This window comes from Girardinichthys multiradiatus, chromosome 15 (genome assembly GCF_021462225.1).
Source record: "Girardinichthys multiradiatus isolate DD_20200921_A chromosome 15, DD_fGirMul_XY1, whole genome shotgun sequence".
Taxonomy (NCBI): Eukaryota; Metazoa; Chordata; class Actinopteri; order Cyprinodontiformes; family Goodeidae; genus Girardinichthys; species Girardinichthys multiradiatus.
The window spans coordinates 33,381,622-33,408,771 of record NC_061808.1 but is presented as its reverse complement, the minus strand read 5'-3'; the positions used below and the strand labels follow the sequence as shown (position 1 = coordinate 33,408,771).

Below are 27,150 nucleotides of genomic sequence, written 5' to 3'. Positions count from 1 at the left end.
ACAGTTACAAGAAAAAAACTGTTCAATTGAGGACACTGGGTCAAACAACACATTGGATGTAGATTTTCATAAGATTGTTAGTGTAATCAGAAAGAAGTTCACCCCACAGGGAAAAGTAACGGGAAAATTGCTAGTGCATTTGAAAAAATAGGAATAGCTACGTGGCCCTCGGATGACTGCATTTTGCAGCGGCAACTCTCGTAAATTGAGAGGGCAATGAATGGTCTGTGGCAAAGTACTCCAGAAACTAAACTAATCTATCTATCTATCTATCTATCTATCTATCTATCTATCTATCTATCTATCTATCTATCTATCTATCTATCTATCTATCTATCTATCTATCTATCTATCTATCTATCTATCGCAAAATCATCTGGATCAGTATACACTGAGACTCCTGATTTGAAGCCCGGCTAGCTCAGTCGGTAGAGCATGAGACTCTTAATCTCAGGGTTGTGGGTTTGAGCCCCACTTTGGGTGTTCCAGTTTACTCTTACTCAACATGTTTGATTGATGTAGGTTTACCACTTCTTAAGACATCTGCTTTAACTTCAGTGGTTGTCTTGTCTAACGACGTAATTCTGCATTAATACATGAACTGTTGGAAATTAGTCTATCCTGTGACAGACTCTTGCAGGTATGTTTTAACACTATTCTTGGAGGCCTACATTTACTCATTGCGCTTTGCTCTATTAGAATACCAACGGCTTTTTTTTAGTACTGCAAACTTGAGAACACTCAGGTTAAAACGAATGTGGTATAATGAAACGGCCTAGTTCCTACATATTTGTTAAGCTTGTGCTACAGGTCCTTCTCAAAATATTAGCATATTGTGATGAAGTTAATTATTTTACATAATGTCATGATGAAAATTTAACATTCATATTTAATTCATATATTTTAGATTCATTGCACACTAACTGAAATATTTCAGGTCTTTTATTGTCTTAATACGGATGATTTTGGCATACAGCTCATGAAAACCCAAAATTCCTATCTCACAAAATTAGCATATCATTAAAAGGGTCTCTAAACGAGCTATGAACCTAATCATCTGAATCAACGAGTTAACTCTAAACACGTGCAAAAGATTCCTGAGGCCTTTAAAACTCCCAGCCTGGTTCATCACTCAAAACCCCAATCATGGGTAAGACTGCCGACCTGACTGCTGTCCAGAAGGCCACTATTGACACCCTCAAGCAAGAGGGTAAGACACAGAAAGAAATTTCTGAATGAATAGGCTGTTCCCAGAGTGCTGTATCAAGGCACCTCAGTGGGAAGTCTGTGGGAAGGAAAAAGTGTGGCAGAAAACGCTGCACAACGAGAAGAGGTGACCGGACCCTGAGGAAGAAACGAGAAGAGGTGACCGGACCCTGAGGAAGATTGTGGAGAAGTGCCAATTCCAGACCTTGGGGGACCTGCGGAAGCAGTGGACTGAGTCTGGAGTAGAAACATCCAGAGCCACCGTGCACAGGCGTGTGCAGGAAATGGGCTACAGGTGCCGCATTCCCCAGGTCAAGCCACTTTTGAACCAGAAACAGCAGCAGAAGCGCCTGACCTGGGCTACAGAGAAGCAGCACTGGACTGTTGCTCAGTGGTCCAAAGTACTTTTTACGGATGAAAGCAAATTCTGCATGTCATTCGGAAATCAAGGTGCCAGAGTCTGGAGGAAGACTGGGGAAAAGGAAATGCCAAAATGCCAGAAGTCCTGTGTCAAGTACCCACAGTCAGTGATGGTCTGGGGTGCCGTGTCAGCTGCTGGTGTTGGTCCACTGTGTTTTATCAAGGGCAGGGTCAATGCAGCTAGCTATCAGGAGATTTTGGAGCACTTCATGCTTCCATCTGCTGAAAAGCTTTATGGAGATGAAGATTTCATTTTTCAGCACGACCTGGCACCTGCTCACAGTGCCAAAACCACTGGTAAATGGTTTACTGACCATGGTATCACTGTGCTCAATTGGCCTGCCAACTCTCCTGACCTGAACCCCATAGAGAATCTGTGGGATATTGTGAAGAGAACGTTGAGAGACTCAAGACCCAACACTCTGGATGAGCTAAAGGCCGCTATCGAAGCATCCTGGGCCTCCATAAGACCTCAGCAGTGCCACAGGCTGATTGCCTCCATGCCACGCCGCATTGAAGCAGTCATTTCTGCAAAAGGATTCCCGACAAAGCATTGAGTGCATAACTGTACATGATTATTTGAAGGTTGACGTTTTTTGTATTAAAAACACTTTTCTTTTATTGGTCGGATGAAATATGCTAATTTTGTGAGATAGGAATTTTGGGTTTTCATGAGCTGTATGCCAAAATCATCCGTATTAAGACAATAAAAGACCTGAAATATTTCAGTTAGTGTGCAATGAATCTAAAATATATGAATGTTAAATTTTCATCATGACATTATGGAAAATAATGAACTTTATCACAATATGCTAATATTTTGAGAAGGACCTGTATGTTGTGTCAGGATGGCCGAGCGGTCGAAGGCGCCAGACTCAAGGTGTGATTCCTTGCTCCCTTCAGAGGTTTCTGGTCTCTGAAAGGAGGCATGGGTTCAAATACCATTCCTGACATGGTTATCTCTATAAATATGTGTACTTCAGACCATCTTTAAACAATAACGCACTTTAAAGACATCAAATGAAGAGCTTCTCTTTCTGTGCTTAGAGAATTTATCTATCTATCTATCTAGTGTTTGAATTATTTATATTATTTGTGTATTCATTTTATCCGATCTTTCTTTAAAAGGTTGTTGATTGAAGAGATGTTTTTGTTTCCATCAAAATGACAAATTGTTTCCAACAAAGAGGATGACAGTAATACTGGATTTGTTGTAGTGTTTAGCTTTGTAATGTTTCATTATTCATTTTACATTATTTAGTAAATTTTTATTACTACTCATTTCATATAATCAATTTTTGATTCGTTTTTATTGCTCATTTATTACTAATCAATTCACATTTTTAAATTAATTTTCTTGTACTTTCCTTCTTTGTCATTCAGTAAAAAAGTTTCTTGGGAGTTCGATAACATATGAAACTTGTATCATTATAATCGAAGAGGGTGGATTGTAATGGACATTTTTTGTGCCTTGCTTGATTTGCTCTTTGATACTCTACAGGAACTGACAAAAGTATTAGAACCCCTGAGTGTTGTTCCATTCTTCTCCTCTTTAGTCTTAGAGTAATGGTTTCTCAGCCTTTTGATTGCAGCTGTGTGAGATAATATGTATGCCACTGTCAGGACGTTGGTCGTTCTTTTTTTTTTGCTTTGATCTCTCCATTTCTTACAGACCAGGCTCCAAGAATATCAAGCCGGATGCTCTTTCCCAGTTTCATTCACCAGATTCTACTGAGAAGGAGACCGAACCCATTGTGCCGTCCCATTGGACTTTTGGAGCTCTGGTTTGGGAGATAGAGAACCTTGTAGACAATGCCCTAAGAAACGAACCGGACCCTGGCACGGGTCCTCCTAATAAGAAGTATGTACCTACCTCTGTTAGGTTTAGGCTCATTTGCTGGTTTCACACCGCCAAATTTTCAGGTCACCCAGGAGTTAGCAGAACTGTAGCACTCATTTCTAGACGGTTTTGGTGGCCATCTGTTCATAAAGACGTCACTGAGTACGTACAGGCCTGTTCGGTTTGTGCCAGACAGAAATTGTGCAACCAACCTCCCTATGGCCTACTTCAGCCACTCAGTTCTCCGAAACGCCCTTGGTCTCACATCACTCTGGATTTTGTCACAGGTTTACCCATATCTAAGGGAAATACTGTCATTCTCACTATTGTTGATCATTTTTCCAAGTCATGCCATTTAGTACCATTAAAGAAACTTCCTTATGCTTTTTGTACTGCCCAGCTGTTGGTTCAACATGTTTTTTGCCTCCATGGCATACCTCAGGACATTGTGTCAGACCGTGGTCCTCTATTTATCTCGTGTGTTTGGAAACAGTTTTGTTTAGCCATTGGAGCCATAGCTTCCCTGACTTCAGGTTATCATTCCCAATCAAATGGACAGACTGAACGCATGAACCAACAGATGGAGTCCGTTGTCAGATGCATGGCCATAACTGGTCACCACAACTGGTCTGGACTGGTGTATTTTTCTTCCCTGGATAGAATATGCTAGAATATTCACAAATCTCAGCCGCAACAGGCCTCTCAACTTTTGAGATTTCCCTGGGCTATCAACCTCCTCTGTTTCCTGCTGATGAAAAGGATATAGGTGTAGCATCTGTTCGGCACCACAAATGCCGTTGTAAACGGATCTGGAAAGATGCAACCAGAGCACTTCTTCGTACGGCAGACCAGAACAAGAAATACACAGACCGCAGACGGCGGCCTGCGCCTACATACCGTCCTGGCCAAAAGGTTTGGTTGTCCTCAAGAGACATTCCACTGAAAGCTATGTCCAAAAAACTGTCCCCTCATTTCATTGGCCCTTACATTATTGACTCTGCTATTGTCATCAGTCCCTCAGCTCTACGTCTGTGTCTGCCTTCCAGTTTACGCATTCATCCTATATTTCATGTTTCCCAAGTTAAACCTTTAATTGCCAGTGCTTCTTATAATAAAGCTGATTCTGAGTGACAAGCATCGGTCTCTGTCTTGGTAAAAACAAATATTTCTACAACAGTATCCTGGGAAAATATGAGCAGGGAGAGGGATTATGTGAGACTTAGCTCTGGATTTTACATTTCCATGGACACTTAACTTTACCCCTTTTGGTTTATAGACATACATCCTGCTGTTGAAAGGATTATGGTACTACAAAGTGAAATAGAAGGAAAATTATTTAATTTATTTAATTTATTTATTAAAAAGCAGCAAAATTCTCTCCACCACACAAGTCAAATCTTTGCACAAGCTTCTTTTGCTACAGTTGCAGCTTCATTGCTTTTGCTAGATATCTCTACCAGGTTTTCACCTCTAGATGTATGTAGAATCAATCAAAATTAAACTGGAAAGCACTAAATGAAGATACTTCAGTTTTTATGGAGTCCACTATGACAGATTCATAGAATATAGGAAGGGTGCACTGCAGTGAACTTAGGAAGCTTGTTTGGCTACCTGGATGTGCTCCGCTAATGACAGCACTGTTTTCATAGTCCTGATGAACAGGCTGAAGAAAGGTTATCGACCGTAAAAAAACAAATCCCGAACATCTTCTCTGGTTGGTGGGTTAGATAGAACCCAACCAGAATTTTAATTTTAAATTCATAACCTTGGAATTGTTCTATAACAATTCTGTTCTATAGGCCAGAGTTGCCTTCATCAGCCAAGCTCACATCCATCATGGACATAACCTCTCACCCACTGCACTGTACTGTAGAGGAGCTGAGACACCGTCAGTGCGGGAAGGAGCGCTACTCCAGGTCCTTCATCCCCACTGCTGTCAGACTGTTTAATTTTATTCTATAATAACTTGTGTAATAATAATAATCTTATCTTATAACAAAAGGGACTATTTAAAATAGGTTGTAGGTGGAGTTCTATGAGCTTTACAGAAACATTTTTATATTAATGGGCTGTTTAAATTACACATGCCTCATGTGATCAGATTAAAACAATGTGTTGACTGTAAAATTTTGAATTAAGAAAAATAAAAATAAAAAAATGGAACTTGGGAAAGAATTCAACAGAATTGAGATGGACCCTCCTGTAACCTTCCATAAAATTTTATATATTTGTTACAATAAAATGAAATAATTATTTGATTGAAGCTAATTAGTTTCCACTCTGATTCCTTCTTTAAATGGTCGGAGATCTGACTTTTCCTTCTCTGTGTGATGCTCTTTCTCTGCCCTCTCTTTATCGTTTCCCTGATCATCGTTGCCCTCCAAACTATCAGCGGTCTGGTTCTTCTGCTCTTTTTTCCATTTCATCAAGTCCCTGATCTTCTCTGCCTGCTACCTTGTCCCTCTCCAGCAGCTCAGCTGTTTTCGCTCACCTTTCTCTTTATTTCTGTGAGCAACTCTACAATGTTGTCTTTAATGATAGCCAAAATCAACACCTAATGATCCTCAAGAATGCTTTCCTATTTCTCTGTTAACCAGCAACATGCAGCTGTGCTCTACAAATTTAAAATCAAAAAATTCAAGTTTTAAGTTAGCGTCGAGGAGTTTTTCTCTTGTAGTTCAAGAAGTAATTTGGTCTTTTATTATTGTTTAGATCCCAACTGGACAGATAAATATAATTTGAGCATAGATTATATAATTCTGAAAACATTTCAGTTTCAAGTTTTTTGCAGCATCTAACAGGTTTTTTTTTTCTAGGATTGACCTGCATTTATCTCTATCCAGCACCCTGCTGAAGAAAAGTATCACCACCGCATAATGCTGCCACCACCGTGTTTCATCATGAGGAAGTTGTGTTCAGGGTTGTTGGCATGTCGGCAATAATGCTTCATTTTGGTCTCATCTGACCAGAGCACCTGCTTCCACATGTTTGCTGTGTCTCCTACATATAAATGACAGACCACAACTCTGTAACTAAATTTCGAACATTTTATGTAGAAAAGCAGAAAAATAGCACAACCATGGTACCCGGGCCCAATCCTACTCCTCACGTAGATAAAGAAAGTGGAACCCCGAACAAAGGAATACACATCATTATATACTCCTAGCTCTGCCTTGTTACATGAGACCAAGCACAAACCTCAGTGTATCAGTAGATTTATGTGTCAGCCTGGAGCGGCTTCAACTGGATTGAGCAGTGTTGTCAGTGGGTGTGATGAACCCTAATCTTGTGTGCATGCAGCAATAAAACTTCTAATAAGGCATTTAATGAGCAGATCACATATTTTCTTTTTATGTTCCTGTAAGGAGACATAGGTAACTTTAAGAAAACTCTAACAAGGTAAATATATATATATATACGTTCAGTTAGTTGATGATAATATTGACTCTATGCCGCTCACACATGCATGTACAGGCAGACACACTTCCATGGGCATGTGTTTAGGCTAGCTCTGAGGTACAGGGGTAACCAGGTGTTTTGTCAGACCTGTCACATGAGCCTCTGGGGGTGAAGCACTAGACATTTTGTGAATAGGCCAGAATTTCATGGAAGAAAACATCCAGTAGTATGTCTGTTAAAAAGATTCATTAATCCCCAAAATGACAGACTTCACATATTTATAAAAACAATCAGATTTGTTTTAATTGTTTTCCATATAATCACTGCCCACTCCACCTAACCTGACAATGAATTAAAAAATATATATATGACCAAAACTTGGTTATTTGCGCACACTCAGAACAGGAACTGTGCAACTGTGCACACAGGAAGAGGCAGACAATTTATCCATTCTGGAGAAGTCCAGAACAGCTGTTCAGTCCAGGGCCAGCGGCGGGAGTCTGGTGGGGGTGTTCACACAGAAACAGGTGGAAGCAGAGCGGCTTAACCCAGACTGTTAGCGGTAAAACCTGAAAGTTGGCTCAGAATGGGCTAATTTTAATCTTATTCACCCAGCAAGACATGAGGTGGAGGTTTACTGTAATGAGCATCATCAGGATCATAATGAGGAGCAGAGAGGCAAAGTGGCAGTTAAAGTTAAATGGCCTGGCCGTGACAGAAAACAGTAACAATCCTCTGTGGACTTCTACCTGGATTTGCATCATAATGTGAAAAATATCTGGTCCTTTTGTTCAGTCAAAATAAAATCATTTAATCCTAAAATAGCTGAACACATTGAAAGACCCTTCAGATCATTTGAAGCATCTTATTGCTGCTGCCAGTCCAGTTCTAGATGTAGACACAACAAAGTGTTACTCAATAAACTGGGACAGTTTGTACTGTGCCAGTAAGACATTGTAGGAAGAGGAAAAGTAATCCTGTCTTTCATATATTCTGTGCTGATCCTAAACATACAACTTTGGGTTGTTTAAAGGTGCAGGTTTAATAAGAAACAAATTATAACTATTACTCACAGGTGTACCAATTTCTTTTCTGAATAATACATGTAATATGTAATATTATATAAAGTCATTAAAAGATACAATTTTCCTCAAGTTAATACATACATATCATGTTATTGAATAGTTATTAATAACTGTAATATTAATACTGATAATATGACAAAATATGAGAGTCTAAGAAAGGTCCAGGATGAGGCTAGTATGTAATACTAAAGACTCCATTAATGACTCAAATGCTCAGTGGAGAACAGACTGGAAATATTAATTTTTGCAGGCCACATGAAAATAGTTTCTTCACAAGTAAAATGAAGAGCTGGAAAGACGGTAGTAAAACAGAAGGAACATATTTAGAGAATCAATTTTAATTTAACATTTGGAAAACTCTTACAAATAAATGTCATTTAAGGATCTCTTAAAGACTTAAGAAAATCAACAATTTCTAATTTAGAAATGTAAGACATTAAGACCTTGGAGTATCAGAAATAAAACAATTTGATGAGTGGATTAAAAAAATTAATTAGTAATTTACTTAGGTGAGAACAGAAGCCCAGAAACATAGTTTTTCTGAGTTTAAGAACAACTTTTGTCAGATGGAATGAGCAAAGTCTGTTTTTTGCTAAATATCACAATCTGCATCAAGATATGTTTTCATTAATTGTAAACTGATACTATTTATCCTACACTTCAACTACAAACAAAACTATTAAAACCAAGTCAATTTACTGTAAAAAATTTGATTTTTTATTACATAATTTACATTTAATGAACACCCAGCCAAGGCAGATAACTTGTACAACTATCCTATATTTGTTTCATTCTGAATGACTTATAAACAGATCTGCTGTCTTATGAAAATAAAACTACTTAGAGCCCGGGCTACAGTCCCCAGTGTTTTAAGACCCTAAAAACACCTCTGCTGGTGCCTCTACTTTATAATTTCATTTGTTCCGTGATGGAGCTCTTAAATGGAATTATTCATGTCTGAATCCATTTTCCTCATTGAAATGAACTGAAACACAAATTATTATCTTCCAGACCCCCCAAAACCCTGTGATGCAGCACTCATTAATATAAAGATACTCTAAAAATGTTAAACATTTGGTAGTGTGTTAGAAAAAAGATGAAAGAAAAGTAAGTCTTTCATAAATTGTTGAACTAATGTGGAACAGAAAAGATGCAGAGTAAATACAGAGAAAACAGGAAATTAAATCCCAGTAAAAGCATTACAATGTATTTCTAACACAGGAACGCCTTATTAGCCTCCTTTTACAAAAGTAAATGATTCAATAAATAACTAGGCAGAGAGCTGAACCCCCTCTATGGTAGTCCCAAAGTTACGCTCTTGACCATGGACCTCTTCACTACTTCTCAGATTAATGCTCTCTTTGCTTGGCCTGTCAGTTTAGTTGGACGGTCATATCTTGGTAAATTTACATTCCTCTCAGTGATGCCGTTTTTTCAAATTTAACACTACATTTCCTAAATAGGTGCATTCTGGAAGCAGATGGTTCATTGGATTTCAGGAGTATCAGAGGAGAGGGGCATTAATACACTTCCAAGGTCTGTAAACAAAAGAAAAAGAAAATAAAATGAAAACCATGTTTAATTTTTCTTCCACTTCAAAGGTTTGGTCCATCATTATTGAAAATCCCCATTAGATTATTTCACTCTGATAAACAAATCCCTCTTTGGATCTGCTTTCTTGATAGTGATGTGTCAGAGCTGCCTACACTTCCTGGGAATCTGAACGGGTTTAAGAGGGCTGGAGTCAGACAGGAGGTCAGATGCCCAAAACTCAAAAACACATGACTGAATCCCAGCATTTCTCAGAATCTTCCTCCCTGTGTATGAAGTCAATACTTTTCATTCAATATTTCCAGGAAACCTGTCAAGATTTCCCACCTGAAAAGACCTGGAGGCTGTGCGTCTATGAAAACTTGTGATATGCAACCAAACAAAGCACAAGGATTCTGGGACAGGAAATAGAGACGATATTTATTCATTTCTGCAAAGAATCTCAGCTCATGCAAAGATACAGCTTTTGTAAACAGAATTCACTGGAACATGTAAAAAAAAAGTGCAGAGATGTCTTCTTTTCTTGGTGTCAAACTCTGGAATGTAAAACAAGTGGAAGCCATTTTGTTACAGGTATAATTTATAGCTGCAGCCTTGATCAACCCAACCCTAAGGTTCCTCTTTTCCAACAGCCATTTCATTTCCAGACATGTTAAGGAGCGAGCACAACAGAAATGTGTTCAGGTCATATTTCACTTGGTCAAAGCACTCTGGAACACTTTAAGACAACGGTGAGATACATTAGACACGGTGTTGCACAGTAGCAAATGTAAAGCAGAAACATTCGACTTGGAAATGATAACCTGATGGTCCTCAGAGCAGAAACACCTCTGAAACTTGCACAGCTTCATTTGTGATTACAATTTTCCAGATTTACTTCTCATGATTTTGGACTTCCAAATATGTATTAAAGAAAAAAAAAAAAAAGAAAAATCCAGCATTTTGTAAAGATTTGCCATGATGTCAGTCTGATATCTGAACAGCAGTGAGCGTAAAATCAGCTGGAGGAGGATTCTGCAGGTAGTTGAAACCAGATGAATTAAAATGTAATTTAAGCCCCTATTAGGAATGGTCCGGTCACAAAAAAAAAAAAAAAAAAATACCACATTTCTAAAAGTTACAGTTTCAAACCCACTGAACCTACAGTTTAAAGTGTGTTCAATAGGAAAGTTCAGCAACGAAGGATCCCCCAGTTTAATCATCACACAGAGCTGCCAACACCCCACTGCTGGTCAGTTTGCTGAAAGAAGGCTCCTTCACATCTGTTTGGTGTTTATATGTCTGGTTAAAAAAAAACACAATCAATACATTTTATAGTTTACATTATAACTGTAATAATATGTTGTATTATTTTAGCAGTAGTAGGAATAATTGCTGCTTGAATTGAGTACAACAGAATAATGTTAGGAATTTTCTGCGTAAATATTGTGTTGTTTATCATATTGTGAGAATCTCATTCCGACCCATGCCTACATCCAGGAAATCATGTCAGATTTTTTTTTGTACTATAGTTCATCCATTCACCAGAACCTCGATAAAAAACAACAGAAAAGTTAAATGGTATTTTAGATAGAGATGCACCGGTCTGTTCAGATTGACCAGAGATCAGCAATCAATTAAAAGTTCTAAACAACCAGATGCTTTGATGCACAAATGTGGATAATCATGCAATTCCTTTTTTTCTCTTGGATTCAGACTTTCTACCCAACACCGTAACAGTTTGTATCCATCCTGTGTGTTATATTCTTTGGAACAAAAAAAATAAAGAAATCAAAGTCTAATTTTATAGCTGATCGTTCTCCGGGCAAATGCCAAAAAGTTTGATTCCTCAGAGTAAATGAAGAGGGAGTATCAAACTTCAGCCTGAAACGAATGTTTGCACATTCAAAGTGGTGGTGATCTAAAGTTCTGAGATGTCCCAAAGACCTGCAGTCAATGCCACCAGATCACATGAAGCATGTGATAAACCTGGCTGAGTTGGAATGGGGGGTGGTTATGTTTTATCGCTGCTTTGCGCTTCCAGTTCGCTTAATGATTACCCAGCAGAAAGACAAGAATCCAGTCGGATCAGATTCAGTTTGAATCCAAGATAGCTGAGCAAGACGGCGGCCATGTTGAAAACAGATCCTCACACCCTCACTTTTTCCACCTTTAGATGAGATTTTTTTGCATGCCTGTGTTCTCATATATATATATATATATATATATATATATATATATATAAAGAGTGGCAGCAAAATAGAAGAGTCCAAACAGGAAAAAGGCCCACTATATAATATTTAACAAGTCCATAGATTTAAAAAATATACATATACAATAATCATGCTGCAAATCTTCCAGATCCCATTATAAACATTTAATATACTTTTGTTTTTGTTTTGTTTTTTTAAACAGGCACAGTAGTGTTACCCTGGATAGAAATGTTAGAAAACATATAAAAGATGGAAAAAAAAACATAAAGCACTGCAGCCACAGAGAGGCAGCTGCCCTGGAAGATGGAAATTATTTGAATCCCAAAGATGTTAACTTAAATCAAATATCTGAAACAATCCTACTTAAAAAGAATCAAATATATGTGCATCATAAAACGATGAGAGGAAGGAAGTTAGATTAGATGAGGAGAAGCAGTCCCTGCTTTCAAAAGAGTCAGTAGTAATGAGAGCGAACCTCGTCCCCGAGGACCTGAAGGAACGCTGGAGGGACGAGGCGAGGACAGGAGAGGCAGAGCCATCCAGCACAGTAGTTTGAATTAAGGCCTCAGTTTGTCGTTTTGTTTTATGTTGGCAAATTAACAAAAAAAGAAGAAAGAAACATACAACTATGACTTAATTACACCTAGTTTGAAAAAAAACAAAAAAAAAACGATATGTGCAAAAACTTGTACAAATATAGGAAGAGTTTGTTTTTGAAGATTGCGAAAACCAGATCGTCCAACTTCTCTTCGTCCTTTCAGCCACCAGTCCATCGCTGCCGCCACACGCCTCTTTCTCCTGCCTGGCTGTTCGGCGGACTGGCAACTGAGCTTGAGGCTTGCTGTTGATCGGGCAGAATGGTTCACGTTGAATGGATGGCCCGCTTTAGCTTCTCTACCTCCATCTGTGAGGAACACAAAAAAACAACACACACTCAGCACTTTGACTTGATCTTGGAGAACACTATAGCTCAAGGTCTGAAGGAATCTGAGCCACAAGTGGACTCCATCAGATCTACTTCACAGCTGAAGTTGTCTGGTGCTGAAAGATTTAATAACATTCATTCATTCAGCTTCTATGCCGCTTCTTCCATAGTGGGTCACGGGGGAGCTGGTGCCTATCTGCAGCAGTCTATAGGTGAGAGGCAGGGTACACCCTGGACAGGTCGCCAATCCATTGCAGGGCAACACACAAACAACCACGCACACACTCATTCACACCGAAGGGCAATTCAGAGAGACCAATTAACCTTACAGTCATGTTTTTGGACTGTGGGAGGAAGCCGGAGTACCCAGTGAGAACCCACACATGCACGGGGAGAACATGCAAACTCCATGCAGAAAGACCCCCGGCTGGGAGTCAAACCCAGGACCTTCTTGCTGCAAGGCAACAGTGCTACAATGCATTAAGAACACTGCTCTGAATGTGCAGAACAGAAGTGGTCAGGCATGGACTGATTACCGCCATAAAGTTCTACTAAGGTTTCAATCAGAAGCCAGAGAAAGCACATGCAGCTCCTCCCCACCTGTTGCTGCACTGTTTGTCTTCTTACTGGAACTGGACCATTTTTACATTAATCTGTACAGACCTAGACAGGCCAGTCAGAAACCCTAACAAAAAAAAACAACAATCTTTTTATCCCCAAACAGGGAACACACTGTAAATAGGTGCCTACAGGTTGGGATGACAACACTCGTTGGTGTGGATGTTGTTACCGAATGAAGAAGACTCAGCCATTTTCAGTGTTAGATGTAAAAAAAAAAATGAAGTCAAAGGAAGCACATAAGGTGTAAGAAGATATTTAAAAAGAAATTATAATATCGATAACTTGTCTTCATTCGGGGATTTAAGACTTGCTGCAGAAAATATGATGGCTGAGTGGATTACAGCATAAATACTTCTTCATGCTTTTCTGCTTTCAACCTCTGTTGTGAGACATTCTGGATTTTAAATCTTAGAGTTAAGATAATTATCTACTTTCTTTAGGAAACAAAATGTGAAGCCTACTGTTTGTAATGCTAGCTGCTCTAACCATGCTAATCTCTAATATAAGATGCTATAACCAGCTAAAATGTTAGCATATATATATATATATATATATATATATATATATATATATGTTATGCTCCAGTGAAGTCTTGGCTCACCCATCTAAAATAAATCCAGGTGTTTCTGCTTTCTGCTCTCGGTGGAGGAGGACGCTTTTTCTCTGTCTCCCACCCCCTCCTATATCTGCCCTGCTTCAGCTCTGTGTCTTGTCTTTGGATCCTCTTCTTGCATATTTTCCAAATTCTTAGTTATGGATTTGGTCAGCTGGTCTCTCAATGCAATTGATCAAATTTTCTCGAGGAGAAGACAGGGTGAAGGAGAGCCCAACTTGTCCGGACTGGACGTTTTTCTCTGGATACACGATGGATTCCTGGCAGAAGTGGAGGATTGTGTGTCTGTCGATACTGTCAGTCGAGGATGTGGAAGATATGTATATAATTGGATGTTTGATATCAGGATTTCTGCTTTTTGGAGTCAGCGGTTACCTGGCATATCGGAAAATTCGGAGAATGTCAGCAGCTGTTCTGGCCATTGTAAGGCTGCCTGGCATATGTGATGGGATCTTCAGAGCGATCAGCACTCAGACTGAGATGTTACGTGAGCTGAATCACAGACTGGATGTGATCCTTACACAGGATCGCAGGCAGGTTGCGGTTCCTGGACTCAGGGGTGAAATGGGATAAATCTTGGAGAAAGTTGTTCGCTCGGATCTGGCGAAAGACCAGGAATTTGGTCATTTGGATTCGCCTTTGAGAAGCACCAGCGAGACTCTCAAGGCTGACGGAAAATTAAGAGTCAGCCTAACCCAAATAATTATTGTTTTTCTGAATCTGGCTCCCCTGCACGGCCTTGATGGCTGGCTATCTTCCTGGAAGTTTGGAAACATGACGCTCTGCTCCCTGTGCCCCCCTCCCTTCCCTGAGGACATCTGTGGACCTGCTCAGAACTTTGTGGCCAGTTGATGAACATTCCAACGAACCATCAAGGACAATGGCCTCTGGGACAGTGCTTCATGGACTTACTTGCACACACTCACATGCTCAAGATAAACATATGCACCCCTCACACCATCTTCACCGTTCCCGGCATGATGTTGTTTTGTCAACTTGTTGCTTCTTTGTTCTGAGGTTTTTTGCAATCTCAAACTGTATCCTGCTAAGAATAAAGTGTGAAATATGATTTTTTTTCCCTCTACTTACCTAATGTGGCCTCTTTTCTCATCTAGCAAGGGCAGCGCCTGTGAGTGGGCAGCAAAGCCTCGGTGACCCGTCCCCCCATTTGTCTTGTGTCATGATGTATGTTTGGATGGGTTGTACTGGAATTCTAATTTCCCCTCGAGGATCAATAAAGTATCTTTGAATTGAATTTGAATTGAATCAAATTGTTTCCATGGCCACAAGTACATAAAACTCAGCACCTGGACAGTCAGAGTGCTTTTGAAAACATTTGTGAAAGAATGGGTCGCCCTCAGGATCTCAGTGAATTTTGCCGTGGTATTTCACAGTCAACTACTAGTGGTATTATAACAAAGTGGACGGGATTTGGAACGACAGCAACTCAGCCACCAAGTGGCCACATGAAATCACAGAGTAAGGTCAGAGGATGCTGAGGTACACAGATGCCACCAACCTTCTGCAGGGTGAATAGCCACAGACCTCCAGGGTCTCCTGTGACCTTCATATTAGCACCATTAGTTTCCATGGTTAAGAAACATCCAAGTCTTCAGCAGTGGAGACATATAGGTCCTTCTCAAAATATTAGCATATTGTGATGAAGTTCATTATTTTCCATAATGTAATGATGCAAATTTAACATTCATATATTTTAGATTCATTGCACATTAACTGAAATATTTCAGGTCTTTCATTGTCTTAATATGGATGATTTTGGCATACAGCTCATGAAAACCCAAAATTCCTATCTCACAAAATTAGCATATTTCATCCGACCAATAAAAGAAAAGTGTTTTTAATACAAAAAACGTCAACCTTCAAATAATCATGTACAGTTATGCACTCAATACTTGGTCGGGAATCCTTTTGCAGAAATGACTGCTTCAATGAGGCGTGGCATGGAGGCAATCAGCCTGTGGCACTGCTGAGGTCTTATGGAGGCCCAGGATGCTTCGATAGCGGCCTTTAGCTCATCCAGAGTGTTGGGTCTTGAGTCTCTCAACGTTCTCTTCACAATATCCCACAGATTCTCTATGGGGTTCAGGTCAGGAGAGTTGGCAGGCCAATTGAGCACAGTGATACCATGGTCAGTAAACCATTTACCAGTGGTTTTGGCACTGTGAGCAGGTGCCAGGTCGTGCTGAAAAATGAAATCTTCATCCCCATAAAGCTTTTCAGCAGATGGAAGCATGAAGTGCTCCAAAATCTCCTGATAGCTAGCTGCATTGACCCTGTCCTTGATAAAACACAGTGGACCAACACCAGCAGCTGACACGGCACCCCAGACAATCACTGACTGTGGGTACTTGACACTGGACTTCTGGCATTTTGGCATTTCCTTCTCCCCAGTCTTCCTCCAGACTCTGGCACCTTGATTTCCGAATGACATGCAGAATTTGCTTTCATCCGAAAAAAGTACTTTGGACCACTGAGCAACAGTCCAGTGCTGCTTCTCTGTAGCCCAGGTCTGGGGAATGCGGCACCTGTAGCCCATTTCCTGCACACGCCTGTGCACGGTGGCTCTGGATGTTTCTACTCCAGACTCAGTCCACTGCTTCCGCAGGTCCCCCAAGGTCTGGAATCGGCCCTTCTCCACAATCTTCCTCAGGGTCCGGTCACCTCTTCTCGTGCAGCGTTTTCTGCCACACTTTTTCCTTCTCACAGACTTCCCACTGAGGTGCCTTGATACAGCACTCTGGGAACAGCCTATTCGTTCAGAAATGTCTTTCTGTGTCTTACCCTCTTGCTTGAGGGTGTCAATAGTGGCCTTCTGGACAGCAGTCAGGTTGGCAGTCTTACCCATGATTGGGGTTTTGAGTGATGAACCAGGCTGGGAGTTTTAAAGGCCTCAGGAATCTTTTGCAGGTGTTTAGAGTTAACTCGTTGATTCAGATGATTAGGTTCATAGCTCGTTTAGAGACCATTTTAATGATATGCTAATTTTGTGAGATAGGAATTTTGGGTTTTCATGAGCTGTATGCCAAAATCATCCGTATTAAGACAATAAAAGACCTGAAATATTTCAGTTAGTGTGCAATGAATCTAAAATATATGAATGTTAAATTTTCATCATGACATTATGGAAAATAATGAACTTTATCACAATATGCTAATATTTTGAGAAGCACCTGTATTCTCCGGGGTGATGGATCCTGCTTGCCTGTCTGGCAATCCCATAGATGAATCTGGGTTTGGTGGTTGCCAGGGGAACAGTACTGGTCTGACCTCACTGTGTAAAGTTTAGTGCAGAAGTGCGGCTGGTGTGCCGCTTAATTCCACTGAAAGCAACCCTTAATGCTCGACCACTGGCTAAAAGTGATAATCTGTAAGTTAGCATGAAATTATCTTTTTTATGGATATCTGATTTAATCATCTAAATGTTTAATATTAAACTGATTTCTACAATCTAATTACCTTTTGCTTTTTTTCCTCAGTTTTAGGCTGCTGGCTAACAGGTTCACACCTGTCGAATTTAAAGTCAAGGATTTACCAAATCCATTTAAGTTATGAACATATTTAAAATAATTCTTCATTTTGGATTTCCTACAGGTTTATCCAGTAAAATCCTTCAGTGACAACCAGCTGCTGTGCTCAGGGACAGGGGGGTGGAGGGGTTGTAGCTGTCAGTCTGATTGCTGTCAAACATTCAGCAACTGCTGTTCTCTTCAAACGAGCTCAATTTAGGCAAGCTGTGGGGAAACATCGTCTTTTGGAGAAGTTTCTGTTCGCATTGGAGAAAAAACAGAATGTCTCTGATATGCCAGAGTCTACACTGCCTTTGATCTACAAACAATTATTCTGCTGTGAAGCGCAGTAGTGGAGGCATCCTGCTGGTTTCAGTGTCAGAGATTAGGAGGAAGGCAACATAGGCATGGGCAAACATACAGTCTGGGCTGATTTGAAATGTCCGACATGTTTAAACAACCCAGTACTGTAATTTAGTCACACAGCTGAGGATCAGACCAACTGCTTGACTGGCTCTTTTATTTTTTTAGAATTTGGTACCGGTGAGACATGGTGGAAATTAGACCAACTAAAGAATTGTTTTTCCATATATGTTTTAATAAGTTTTCCAACAGAAACAGAGCAGCTGTCTATCAGGAGGCTCCTCCAGCATATAATAAAATGTGAAAATCTAGAAAACTACTTTCAATCAATTAAAATAACAAAGTGTTAGATTTTTAGCATCTTCCTTTTCTGAAAAATGGCAGATAAAAGTTTAATGGTGGAAATAGTTGCAAACTGCTACAGTGTACACTTCTACGAAGTAACGATGCCTTCAGGAAACAGAAACTGTGAGGGGAGATGGGTTTATGAAATGTTTGCTTCAACAAACCAATAGGACATAATATAATGCATTCAATGGCAGTGAGATGCAAAACCTAAACCACTACAGCAAGAAATCAAAGCAAAACTTTATTTAACCTATTTAACCAAGCCATTTCTTAAAGGGAGTAATACAAACCCAAGAAGAACGCCTCCGTGAAGGTCGTTAATTTCTAATTCCATTTTACAACATTTAATATTCAGCCTGTTAACTCTAACTAACTAGGTCAGTTATAAGATGTTAAAAACATTCAAAACGATTACATGTGGGGTGCGACGCTGGTGGCGCAGGGCATTTAGCGCACGACCCATGCACAGACTTTAGTCCTTGACGAGGCCGGGTTCGAGTTCATTGGCATCAAGCAGAGAAAACATCTAAGGAGGTTGCAGAAATGTGATGTCGGGAAAAAATCCTGAATGATCGTGATCGGCGATCTCTTTAACTTTTGGCCAAATCAAATCAAAGAAAATCAACAGTAGAACTCGGGTATGTTCAATAGTGAAAGTAAGAGCATTTCCACTCGAACAATATGAAGGGAACTCAAGGGATTGAGACTGAACAACTGTGTAGCTGTAAGACAACTACTGATCCGCAAGACTAACCGGAAAAAGCTACAGTTTGCTAGGGAGCATAAAGATTGGACCATTGAGCAATGGAAGGAAGCATGTAGCTCAATGAGTCCAGATTTACCCTGTTCCAGAGTGATGGGCACATTGGGCTAAGAACAGAGGCAGGTGAAGTGATGCACCCATCATGCCTACTATACAAGCCTTTGGGGGCAGTGCTGTGATCTGGGGTTGCTGCAGCTGCTCGGGTCTAGGCTCAGCAACATTATGTGCCCAAAGAATGAGGTCAGATGACCACCTGAATATACTGAATGACCAGGTTCCTAATGGCACAGGCATACTCCAAGACGACAATGGCAGGATAAATTGGGTGCAAATTGTGAGTGGTTCAGAGAGCATGAGACATCATTCTCACACATGGATTGGCCACCATGGGGACTGTTTGGTCATCTTTTCATTAAGTTCCACATGATAACATAGCTACAGATAATCATTGACTTTTCTTCTCCCCATAACCAACCTCATGCTCCCATCCTGATGCTGTGGTGTCAATTGGCTGCTTCCAACTCACCACTCTCTGGATAACATTGTGTATAATTTAGCTTGAGCTACTCTGTGTGCGAGCATAAAGAATCAATACTTGTTGAACCTGACGGCTTAATGAATGCAGACAGCTCAGCGTCTGTCTCAGAGCAATCGAAGCTACCTGCAGGGTCACGCGCTTCACTCGCTCCTCATCCAGCTCTCGTCGCAGCTCCGTTATTTCTTTCCTGGGAAAACACAAACGCACTGATTAGGATGTGTCACCAATCTTCTGACTCAGAATCTAAACATTTTCTGTTGGTGATGAATGCTTTATTTGATTGTAAACTTATCTGAAACATACACATTCTATACAACAGACATTTTTAGGGTTATAACATTCAGTTTAGTAGAAATGTCTCTGCAGCCCGAGTCAAACGTATCCCGTTCCCTTACATTTGCTGGGCTTTGAGCAGCTCCACAGACAACAGCAGCTCTTGTATTTGGCTTTTGAGCTCATCCTGCTGGGCTCTCTGCTCCTCTGGCTCTGGTTGGGCTTTGCTGTTCTGCGAGATGCTGGTGTCCAAACTGGGGATGGCCGCAAGGACTGGTTTGGTTTCGGAGGGCCTGCTCAGTTGCGGAGACTGGTTGGAGTTGTTGGAAGGCTGTGGATGTAATAGCACAGGAACATGAGACTTTATACTATAAATACTCTAATCACGCTCAGAATATCAAGTTTGTGCTGCATGGAATTTATTTAAAAGCCGTATAATGAAGAATGACTCTTGGTGCTTTGTCACTTTGGACTTTTAATGTTGGTTTATTTAACAATCATGGTTGTAAGCTAGCAGATAGCTCCATAGGCCATCTGCTAGCTTTTATCATATTGAAGAAGCTGTGCTGATTGAGAGTATATATCATTCCTAAAGACTAGATTCAGCTAAATGTATAGGTGCATTTCAATAAATCTGTATATCATCATTATTTAAGTAATTCACTTTTAAAACTCAATGTTTTATAAAGATTCAGACTGAAATATCTCACTGAGTGTTATGAATTCATACATTATACAGGTTTCTTTTAAGAAGTAAACTAACTTTTAGTTAATATTCTATGCGCCTGTAGATGGTCATCACATGTTTCTCATTGTACAGTCAACATTTAGTGCCAACGCAAACAAACACTTGCAGCAACAGCATAGTTGAATCTTTATTCCAGGAAAACATTCAGAAACTGTCTTTAAATGAAGCTCCTAGTTATTTTCCAACAGAACATCTGAGTTCTTTCTGAGCGCCCCGTATACGCCAGGTTTGTGTGTTACAACAGAAAAGTCCCCCAGCTGAGTGGTCATTAACCAGAGCAGATGTCATACTTACTTCTGCCGTATTTTCTATTTCAAAACAAAACCCTTTTCAATAGAGTAGGTGATTCTTTGGTCACTCCAAAAAAATGGCTAAGAACACATTCAGACCCGGCTCTATCACAGTGCACCATTCCAGGGTTTCCGCTACACGTAGTTGATTGTGGCGCACCGCCATGGCAAAATAAAAGCCACAACACCTTCAGAATAAAGTTTATATATTCATATATATTCCATTCCGAGATCTTGCTCCGACTGGGTCAACCAATGTACCTCTCACGCATGCTTTCTTCAGGCTCCAAGGAGCGGACATATGTTGCATTTGAATGACAGTAATGTAGTTTATTAATATAACTTTTACCTTAATGTGACATACCTTTATCACCACTGGCTTGTTTTGTTGGAACTTTTGGATCTCCAAAAGCACCAAATAATTGTAAATAATTCATTTTGCAATTATATGTATTTTTGGTTATTCAAATTATGGAATTAACTCGTTTATTTGGGTTTTGTATATCCAATGTTGTAGTACAGCATACCATAAATGGAATTGAACAGCACTGTACAGCTGAAGGCAGATATTGACATTAAACAAGACTGAAACGTATCGGATCAGGAAGAGAATTGTGGAACTCCACAGGTCTGGTTCATCTTTCAGTACAGTTTCCAGATGCCTGAAGATACATAGCTATTTTGCTTAGGAAGTTATATGCAAGTACAAAGATCATGGGACTATCTGGTCAGTGTTGTGAGAAGCTTGTGAAAAGGATATCCAGAACGTTTGACTCCAGAAATTAAAAGGCAACTAACCAATACTGAGGAAATGTGTTTTTGTTTCTTAATTTGAAGACGGCTAAAAAATGTTCGCAAAAAAATCTCATTATTTTGGCATTTAGCAAATGAAAACTGGTAAGTGTATGTACATTTCTGGCATTTAGCACACTGACACTAACCTACTGTATGTAACAATGTCGTGGTATCAGCATTCTGTACCATCAGTATTATGTACAAATTCATCATGGTTATTCATTTTAGCACAATTTATAAAAATGTACTGAAATACAATACCGGTCAAAGGTTTTAGACACACTTTCTCACCTAATGGGTCTCTTTATTTTCATGACTATTTATATTGTAGATTCTCATCAAATGCATCAAAACTGGAATGAACACACATGGGATTATGTAGTAAACAAAAAGGGTGAAATAAATGAAAACATTTTTATATTTCAGTCATTACAGCAAGGCAAGGCATGTTTATTTATATGGCAGATTTCAGTAGCAAGACAATTCAAAGTGCTGTAAAGGACAAAAGGCAGCAACTTTAAGGACTCTAATATATAAAACATATTTAAAATTATTTTTTTTATTTTCTTGTTTGCTACTTAATTCTAAATGTGTTCATTCATTGTTTTGATGCCTTCAGTTAGAATCTACGTACAATTTAAATAGTTATAAACATTAAGAAAACCATTCAATGGGAAAGTGGTTCTAAAATGTTTTTACCGGTAGTGTGTATCCACATCGCTTTATACTACAACCCATACATACACACATTCACATGCTGACAGTGGTGAGCTACATTGTAGCCACAGCTGAAGTATATATTATTACAAGCAAAGTTAATGAACACAGAGGTTAAAAGTTTGTTTTCCCAACCATCACATCCTAAATTTAACAAATTACCTTTTTGTGTTCTGTTGGCTTGGGTTTGGCACTATCCTCCTCCTCAAACTTGAAAGATTTCTCAGCACCCACTTCCTTCGGAGGCTGCAAGGAGACATTTATACATATCTTTAGAGATAATAGAGTAGTTTTCTATTTTACTAACTGAAAAGCAACATCAGTTAGTGCTGGGAGATTTTCTAAAGCCAAACACAGTAAGACATTTAATTCTGGTCTCTGTTATAAAGCTGATAACTAACCACAGAATAAACATTTTAATTTCCTTTTTCCTGTAAAGACAAACTGTGATCCTTTTTGAAGCTACATTATGATAAAGGTGAGGGCACAAAAAACACCAGGTTGTGTGTTTTTGGAGATGTTTTTTTAAATAAAATCCCCTTTCTCCTAATAAGACCACATGTGATTAAACCTGATGGCCAAAAGCGGTTCTCACAGCAAACTGAAACCCAGATCAGAAACAATATGCTTACAGGTTATGTCTATAACTAGTTCAGGTCTTTTAAAGCACTGCAGAACAAATAAAAACTCTAACAACTTACAGGTTGATTAGTGCACCAGAGAAGCTTGTGCCACAAATGCTGTCATTTAATACATTATTCATGATATTTCTGCTGCATTATATTCTTTCCATTCCAGGCTTGGATGCATGGATTAATTGGAACCTTTCTGAGGTAAAGTGAATGTGATGAGCTTTAAAGTTCAATTCAGAGGACAAAGATGAGAAGAAATGTCATCTCCAAACTGGACAGATAAATGTACCCATTCCATTGAACTATCTAACTAATTTAAAACAATTCCATTGCAGGTCTGGTTGTATGTTTCAGTTCGTTGTCCTACTAGGAGAACCTCTACCTTTGTAGCCTCTAACAGGTTTTATTCCAGGATTGTCCTGTATTTAGCTCTGTCCATCTGCTCGGACCATCTTAACTTTCACTGCTGGAGAAAAACATCTCCACAGCATGATGCTTCCACCACAATGTTTTTCCAGGGGGATTAGATCCCCAGGGTGATTTATAGCTGTAGTTTTCCTCCAAGAAGCATTTCTGTATGTAGGCTAAGATGTTTAAATGTAGTCTTATCTGACCAAAGCACTTCCATAAAACAGGAATTCTTATGTCTTTCTGATGCCAACTCAGAGGTTCGCAGGCCGTAAGGCTACAACCTCCCATCATTCGTGAGTTTTTACCATCCTCACCGATTGTCCTCCAACAAACTGGCCAGGGAGCCTCCTGCCGGGCATCTTTGGTCTGTTAGCAGTTGGGTGAGTGAGCTTCTCCGAGGCAGATGACAAGTCATCAAAACCCATCAGATCTCCTGAAAACAGATGAGATGGGAAAATGTGGAGGAAGAGATAAGGAACAAGACATACGAGAGGGAATCAGTTCTCAGTGGAATGTTTCAGCCATGACTAAAGGTACATCCAAGGGTGAAGTGACACTAATGATTTAATTCCATTTCATCAAATTGACTTCTAGCGTGCAGACATATTATTTTCTGCCTTCTAATCTAATTAGCAAACATGGCAGCAGAGGAGAGCCTAGAATGTGCATGTTTTCCAGGGTGATGTGGTGAATTATGCCACATCACCCTTAGTGAACATTTGCGTAAACAACTAAATGAAAAGAACACAGCGGTCTAACTAGAATCGAAATAGATTACATTCAGACAAACATTATCTTCAGACCTAAGTGTTATCTTATTAAAGGGTGTCGAATGCAGTCATTCAGGCCTTTTATGAACTCTCATGCAGCAGGACAAAAAAATAATACTGTCACAAACAAACTCAGTATAAATGTGTGAATTGTCACTTTTCCCACGGCCAAAAGTGGTTAATTACATATTAGTGCTGAGAGTGAGCCAAGATATGTGGATCAGGGACATTGAAGGTCCATCCAAGAGACCAAACAAACTTCCACACGGAGGCACAGGTAACCATACAAAGCGTGGGCCATGTGCGGGCTGCACATTCTGGGCAAAGGACCTAAGCATTTCAAATCACATGTACTACAATGGTTTGCCACTGGGGCTCACCAGTGGCCCAAACTCAGTCAACGCTTCGGACAAGCCCTTCAGCTGCTTGTCCTACATTGGGAAAACGTGTGGGGCACAGTGATTCCACATGAGGCTAAGCACAGGCCGGGTACCTTCCAAGAACAGACCTCTAAGTCAAAAGAAAGAACTATGTAGATCTGGAGGCAGGGGGCTGACATATTTCAAATGTGTTTAGGAAAACTATCAGTCATAGTTAGTTGGGCAGTTTTATAAAACAAACACTTTTCTTTTCTCAGTCAAAGAGCAAATTTCCTCACCAATGCTGAAGGTGTTTATTCTTATAAAGTCATATTTATGGTGCAGCGTCATGAGACTACATTCCTGCAGGTATCTTCATTTTCTTCTTTACCTCATTCTTTCATTGTGGCGCAGAGCAAGTTCACTGCTGCTTGCTTTCATTGTCAGACTCTGAACTGTGAAAGATAATTCTTATTGAAATGACACCATGACTGAACTCAATGCACAGACACACATTTATACCTAAGAACACATGTGTAGGTAGTTACTTAGGGATGAACGTCCTTTACTTCTCTGGATGAAAAGCTTCATTGCTGTAACTTCACTGCTTAATTGCCTGTTTTATTGTAAATGTGTGATTTAGATGAGGAAAGGGTAAAATACTAATGCTGTAAAAATATAAATCTTCAGGAAAATGCTGGAAAAAAGGGTAAAAAGACACAAATCATAAACACATACAGTTGGTAGAACAGGTATTTCATATACTGCCGATTTTGCAGGTTTTCCCACTTGCAAAGCATGTAGAAGGCTTTAATTTGTATCATAGCTACTCTTCAACTGTGAGTGATGGAATCTAAAATAAAAATCCAGAAAATCACATTGTGGGATTTTTAAGTAATTATTTAGCTTTTTATTGCATGACATAAGTATCTGATCACCTAACAACCAGTAAGAATCCCGGCTCTCACAGGACTGTTAGTTCTTCTATAAGAAGCAATCCTGTTCTCCGCTCATTACCTGTATTAACTGCACCTCTTTGAACTCGTTATCTTTATGAAAGACACCTGTTCAAGATGACGGTCAATTTGCCTCAGCCTGGGGCTCCATGCAAGGTCTTACCTCGTGGGGCATCAATGATCATGAGGAAGGTGAGGGATCAGCCCAGAACTAGACGGCAGGACCTAGTCAATGACCTGAAGAGAGCTGGGACCACAGTCTCAAAGAAGACCATTAGGGAGGAGGGATGGGGCCATGTATCAGGAGATCTTAGCCAACAACCTCCTTCCCTCAGTAAGGGCATTGAAGATGGGTCATGGCTGGGTCTTCCAGCTTGACAACAACCCGAGGCACACAGCTGGGGCAACTAAGGAGTGACTCCATAAGAAGCATCTCAAGGTCCTGGAGTGGCCTAGCCAGGGTCCAGACCTGAACCCAATCGAAAATCTTTGGAAGGAGCTGAAAGTCCGTATTGCCCAGCGACAGCCCTGAAACCTGAAGGATCAGGATAAGATCTGTATGGAGGAGGGGTCCAAAATTGCTGCTGCAGTGTGTGCAAACCTCGTCAAGAACTACAGGAAACATCTGATATCTGCACTAGCAAACAAAGGTTTCTGTACCAAATATTACGTTTTGTTTATCTGCTGTATTAAATACTTATGTCATGCAATAAAATGCATATTATTTACTAATGTGATTTTCTGGATTTTTATTTTAGATTTTGTCACTCACAGTTGAAGAGTATGATAAAAAATTAAAGACTTCTACTTGCTTTACAATTGGGAAAACCTGAAAAATAGGCAGTTTATCATTATTAATACGTGTTCTCCCCACTGTAGATACTCAGTGAAAACAAACAGCAGAGCCACAGCAGAGCCACAGCAGAGCTTTAATGTTACTACAGTAAAACGTTTAGCACCTCCAAAATTGCTTTCATTCTCATACTCGTCGTCTTCCGCTTATCCGGGACCGGGTTGCGGGGGCAGCACACTCAGCAGAGAGGCCCAGACGTCCCTCTGTCCAGACACCTCCTCCCACTCCTCCGGGGGGAGCCCAAGGCGTTCCCAGGCCAACCGAGAGACATAGTCCCTCCAGCGCGTCCTGGGCCATCCCCTGGGCCTCCTCCCGGTGGAACACCTCCTGAGGAAGGCGTCCAGGAGACATCCGGTATAGATGCCCGAGCCACCTCAACTGGCTCCTCTCGATGTGGAGGAGCAGCGGCTCTACTTCGAGCCCCTCCCGGATGGCCGAGCTCCTCACCCTATCTCTTAGGGAGTGCCCGGCCACCCTACGGAGGAAGCTCATTTCAGACGCTTGTATCCGGGATCTCGTTCTTTCGGTCATGACCCAAAGTTCATGGCCATATGTGAGGGTAGGAACGTAGACCGACCGGTAAATCGAGAGCTTCGCTTTTCGGCTCAGCTCTCTCTTCACCACAACGGACCGGCACAGTGCCCCCATTACTGCGGCAGCCGCACCGATCCGTCTGTCGATCTGCCGCTCCATTCTCCCCTCACTCGTGAACAAGACCCCGAGATACTTGAACTCCTCCACTTGAGGCAGGAACTCCCCTCCAACCTGAAGAGGACAAGCCACCCTTTTCCGGTCGAGTACCATGACCTCGGACTTGGAGGAGCTGATCTTCATCCCATCTTCACACTCGGCTGCGAACCGCCACAGCGCGTGCTGTAGGTCTTGGCTAGAGGGGGCCAGCAGGACCACGTCATCTGCAAAAAGAAGAGACGAAATCCACTGGTCCCCAAACCAG

At 40.4% G+C, this 27,150-nt stretch overlaps 1 protein-coding gene and 2 non-coding genes across 6 annotated transcripts in view; 2 read left to right on the top strand and 1 right to left on the bottom strand.

Annotated features, from left to right (window-relative positions):
• Positions 1 to 410: 410 nt before the first annotated feature.
• Positions 411 to 483, top strand: trnak-cuu. The gene has a single exon. It is a non-coding gene; the product is annotated as a tRNA-Lys (tRNA).
• A 1,985-nt stretch (positions 484 to 2,468) lies between these two features.
• Positions 2,469 to 2,579, top strand: trnal-caa. Its single transcript has 2 exons — positions 2,469 to 2,506; positions 2,534 to 2,579. It is a non-coding gene; the product is annotated as a tRNA-Leu (tRNA).
• Positions 2,580 to 9,902: 7,323 nt separating this feature from the next.
• Positions 9,903 to 27,150, bottom strand: part of LOC124882193 (CD2-associated protein) — a 75,929-nt gene continuing 58,681 nt past the window's right edge. For all 4 annotated transcript variants that reach the window (XM_047388432.1, XM_047388433.1, XM_047388436.1 and 1 more), the window contains 5 exons: positions 23,572 to 23,690; positions 22,377 to 22,460; positions 19,787 to 19,995; positions 19,515 to 19,578; positions 9,903 to 12,597 (listed from right to left, as the gene is read on the bottom strand). In XM_047388432.1, coding sequence (XP_047244388.1) covers positions 12,556 to 12,597; positions 19,515 to 19,578; positions 19,787 to 19,995; positions 22,377 to 22,460; positions 23,572 to 23,690 — 518 coding nt within the window. In that variant the 3' untranslated portion in view covers positions 9,903 to 12,555. The remainder of the gene's footprint in view (positions 12,598 to 19,514; positions 19,579 to 19,786; positions 19,996 to 22,376; positions 22,461 to 23,571; positions 23,691 to 27,150) is intronic.